Here is a 4,960-nt window from a genome sequence, read left to right as displayed (position 1 = left end):
GCCTACTGCCATCCACATTTGTTGTACTCAGAAGTGCAAAGTGTGGGAAATAATAATTTTGCTTTCGGGTTTAAGTTCTTATAAGCACAGTCTAGCTGTGTCTTGTGCAGTGTTGGAGCAATACAAAGTGTGTTACTGTAATTCCACAACTTTTAGCGGTAACAAGCATGTAAAGAAGTATTTTTTTGTGTTAAATATGCATCATACCTGCGGCATTGACGAATGTAAAGGAGGCAAAAATGCTTTTGACATCTGGCTCCTCGTAACGAGAGATTCTGGGTTTAAATAGAGGCGCCTCCATAGGGGTTGGCTCATATCTACCTAGAGCCACTCACCATATAGCCATCTGAACCCAAATGACAGGCGGCCACAGCCCAACTTCATTCTGTCACACTTGCATAAAGGGACAGTCATAAAATGCTTAATGTCAAGGTGGCAATGTGGTTATCACAGAACAAAAAACTCTTTTATTCTTACTATTCTTTCTATTCTGTACACTCTTTTATTTCTAAAAATAATAAATTACTGTATTAAGAAGAGGCTTTAATTAGGAATCTTGATAGGCCTATTCAAATACACCTCAATTGGAACCTTGTTATGGGAGAACATTTTTACATTGTGTTTGTTAAAAATGACAATATATCAGCCGATATATTGGTTATCAGTTTTTGAAAAACTATATTTTGAAAAAATATCGAAATCATATCGGCCTTCAAAATCCCATATTGGTCAGGCTCTATATAGAAGATGGAGACAAATTGACACACACACACACACACACACACACACAAACAGACACACAGGCACGCACACACTCACACACAGGCACGCACATACAAGCATACACAAAAGTTGCAAGAGTAGGGGATGGAGTAGGAGATGGAGAAAAACTGACAAGTATGATTTATTTTCGCGGAGAGAATGTAGCAGACTGAGCGGCGGATATATTTTGTACCACTATGCGTCATCTGCGTCCGTATATAGTTTCTCAGGGGGATGCAGAGTTTATCTCTGGGGTGGCACTGCCTTCCCCAGCCTCCCCATAGACACAGACACACCCCTGCACCCACATCGCTAGTAGGACTATCACGGTGTCCAGCATTATATGTTAAACGCGCACAAATAATAGAGGGAGCACAATACATAGGCATTCTCTCCAGTCGTCTTGCACATATCAAGACATATTGAATTGAATTTAAATGAATTGAACATCCCCGACCATCCCGAGGGACTTTCCCCCGGACGCTCATCAAAAGCGCACTGTGACAGCAACTTCACTTTTTGTTCTGGGCTAACTCAATTCATTTCCGCATATAGTTGGCCTACATGTTTTTACAACAGTACTAAAGAAGACATTCGAAAGATATCTTTGCATTTCCGAGCGCTTTGGACTTTTTGTGAAGCAAAACGACTATATTTTGGAGAGACCGATTCACCGTGTCCGCACAAAGGATTTACCGACAGTAAACTCACAACAGTCATGGGAAGAAGGCGTTGGAGAAAGCTAATAATTCTCCGAGGTCTGCCTGGATCAAGAAAGACGGACAAAGCAAAGTATGTTTTAATGCAATTTCTTGCTTAAGCTAATGCGTTGTGTTATCACAACTTAAAATACATTGAACAGCTATTTGAATCAATCTGTCTGAATCAATAAATCCCAAATCTGAGCTGTTTGTTTATGGTGAGCGCATGGATTTAAATACAACATATTTTACATTTTTAGTGAGCTCTTAAAATACTTTAAAGAACGTGGGATGTATGGGATAATAGTGAGCGCGGATGATTACTTTCGAAATGGTCCAAATGGCGAGATAGTCAACTTTGACGCCAGGAAACTCTATGAAGCTCATAAAGAGGCACGGGAGAAGGGTAACTTTTTTTTATTATTATTCTGGGACATGTAAAATATTTTTGGTTCTCAATACATTCATTATGATGTAACGTGCTGTTTAACATAATGTTTATGCTTCAGCTTGGGACGCTATGTTAAGGAAAGAAAATCCTATCATCATTGACAACATCAATATGGAATTCCAGTACATGTATCCTTATGTTTTTAGGGTATGTATGCGATTCTCATTTGTTGTGCGTTGGGTGTGTTTGGCTTTACAGATTGTCTTTGGCACCAGAGAGGTCAGAAATACCGCTGCTCTGAAGTGCATGTGTTAATTGTTATTTGAATTCTTTAAATGTCCTCTTATACTCAACATCAGAACTAGATTTACCGCAGAGCGGTACAAAATATGACCGCCGCCCAGTCCAGCACATTTTTTCCACAAAAAGAAATCACGCTGAAAGGCCTATATGATTCTAACTGTCTCACTAAATTGCATTATCCACACTCAATTCTCACTTGTATCTGCTAGACAACAAGTACCAAAACATGATTAGTTCATAGATTTCACATTTAAAATTACATAATTCTGAGAAATTCTTGATTGTTTGTGTTATGTTTATGTTATGTGTGTGGGTGTGTGTGGGTGTGAGTGTGTGTGTGTGTGTGTGCATGTGTGTGTTTGCCTGTTTATGTGCCTGTGTGTGTGCATGTGCATGCATGCGTATATACATCTACTGTGTGAGTATGTGTCATACGTAGGATTACTGTGAATGTATGTGTGTGCGTGTGTATCTGTTTATGTACATGTGTGCATATGGAATGGGTTTACATGACCCCTGGAGGCAAACATACGCAAAAAAATGGTCATCCTAGGCCCTACGGTTCTCAAGATATTCACAGAAAACTGTGTCTGCCCTACCCTCCTTTCGGGGGGTCCAGTCCAGTGGGGAGGGGTTCCATGCTATCCATATGGGGTTACATGCCCACCAAGTTTCGTGTACCCCGGTCTTTCAGTGTCCCGGGAATCCTTGTTGGTGTCCGGTCACTAAATGTACACATAAATTATTTTATTGTAAGGCCCCCCATGAACGAAAGTATGCATGCATGCATTCGGAGGGTGTCATAATGATCCTACACTTTCAATTTCATGCAGTTTTGATCATGTCAGCCAGAGATATTGTGATGAAAACACCTAATGTTTTGCTTTTTAATTTTTAACTAGGTGCCGCTATACATGAAATAAGTGCTAATGGGATAGATTGACATGCCCCCTTAAGACCAACATACAAAAAAAAGGTGGACCTCCTAGGCACTACGGTTCTCGAGATATTCACAGAAAACTGTCTCCGGCCACCTACAGGCCAGTTGGTGTATAGTAACATAAATTAATTTATTGTGTGGCCCCCCATGAACGGAATTCCACGAAACTTGGCGTGCATTCAGAGGGTGTCATAATGATCCTACACATCCAATTTCGTGCAGTTTTGACTATGTTAGGTCACAGATACCTGCGATTACAACACCTAATTTTTACATTTTTGTGTTTAACTAGGTGGCGCTATACATGAAATGAGTGGTTATGGAATGGGTTGACATGGCCCTTTGAGATTAACATACAAAAAAAATGGTCCTCCTAAACCCTACGGTTCTTGAAATATTCACAGAAAACTGTGTCTGCCCTACCCTCCTTTCGGGGGGTCCAGTCCAGCGGGGGGGCTACAGATCAAAACGAAAACAGGAGGTTCCATGCTATCCATGTGGGGTTACATGCCCACCAAGTTTCGTGTACCCCGGTCTTACAGTGTCCCGGGAATCCTTGAGGGAAATTTGGACATGCGAAAAAAAAAAAAAAAAAAACAATATCTGACTAAACCTATATGCTGCGCTTCGCTGCGCGGCGGTCATAATAATGTGTAACTTTGTAGTTTTGAAATAGAAAATAGTGCTGCCTTGCGCATTGTTTATTAGAAAATGTTTACACAGTAAACTGTCATATTGACAACAAGACATAACAGTATGACTATCTAGACATAAAAAGTGGCGTCAGGACTTGTCATTGTCATTGGTATAAACATTTGCTTTTGAGGCATAAACAAGGCATTTTGAGCAAGATACACATTTTTGCAGGTAATTCACTATGCAGTGCAATTTGCTGTAAATGTTTTGAGAAATGCAGTAACTGTTGTGCAAATGTTAACAATAATTCAAGAAATGCACCAAAGCGACTGAGAAAAACCAATATTTCTAATTAGATTAGAAAAAGATTATATTGAATGGATTTATAAATAAATGTTTTGACATTATATTTCAGGGTTTTCGTAAAAGATATTGGATTGAGTTTGTTGATTTGATGGATGACAATGTTCCCACCTATGACTCATACAGGTAGCTATATAGTTAATTCTTTGTGATGGAAATATGGAAATGGAAACATATGACAAACTAAATTACATTTTATGCGCAATGATAATTTGAGCATATTCACCAGAACCATCTTAATTATTTCCCTACATAGGAGATGTAAAGGAAAGATCCCTTTGGAGAAGTTTGAAAAATGGAAGGCCTCCTACAGAAAAGTAAAACATATTAATCAAATTCTGCATGACCCAGTGTCAAAATCCAAGTGGAAGTACCGTTTGTAGTATGGAATGGGACAAAACATTGCAACATGTAATCCAAGGCAAAACTAATAATAAGTCATCACACTTCATTTACATATAGTATTTGTGTCTGATAACTGATACTTTTAATCTGAAATATTGAGTCAGAAAGGAAGTTGTTTTCTAACTTGAAATTGTATCCCCTATGTGCACATTTCAGTTATTGCTAGAGTCAAGAGAGACAAGAGTCTGTTGTCTATTTGTTTCAGTTCAGCAAGTCACCAAATAAAAACAAAATTGATGATAAGAAAATGACATGTGCGCCACCTGGTTTATAAGATTGATACAGTATGATGCCTTGTTAAATTTCTCTATACTGCATCCTTGTTGCTTCTCCTGGGAGTGTTGAATGTGTTAATTGTTGCAATTCGCAGGGATTGTTTTAGATTTGGATTTAGAAACATACAACAATAGCTACATATAGAATATACCAAATATATTATTACGTACAACAGTAGCTATA

The 4,960-nt window shown here is 38.7% G+C and overlaps 1 protein-coding gene across 1 annotated transcript; it reads left to right on the top strand.

The window, feature by feature from the left end:
* The first annotated feature begins 898 nt into the window (after window positions 1-898).
* LOC125291119 (NEDD4-binding protein 2-like 2) lies at window positions 899-4,752 on the top strand. Its single transcript, XM_048237685.1, has 5 exons — window positions 899-1,554; window positions 1,724-1,869; window positions 1,973-2,061; window positions 4,149-4,222; window positions 4,353-4,752. The coding sequence occupies exons 1-5, from the start codon at window positions 1,481-1,483 to the stop codon at window positions 4,477-4,479; spliced, it is 510 nt and encodes a 169-aa protein (XP_048093642.1). The 5' UTR covers window positions 899-1,480; the 3' UTR covers window positions 4,480-4,752.
* The last annotated feature ends 208 nt before the right edge of the window (window positions 4,753-4,960 follow it).

The sequence above is a fragment of the Alosa alosa genome, chromosome 2 (genome assembly GCF_017589495.1).
Source record: "Alosa alosa isolate M-15738 ecotype Scorff River chromosome 2, AALO_Geno_1.1, whole genome shotgun sequence".
Taxonomy (NCBI): Eukaryota; Metazoa; Chordata; class Actinopteri; order Clupeiformes; family Clupeidae; genus Alosa; species Alosa alosa.
This window is presented reverse-complemented; position numbering and strand designations above follow the sequence as displayed.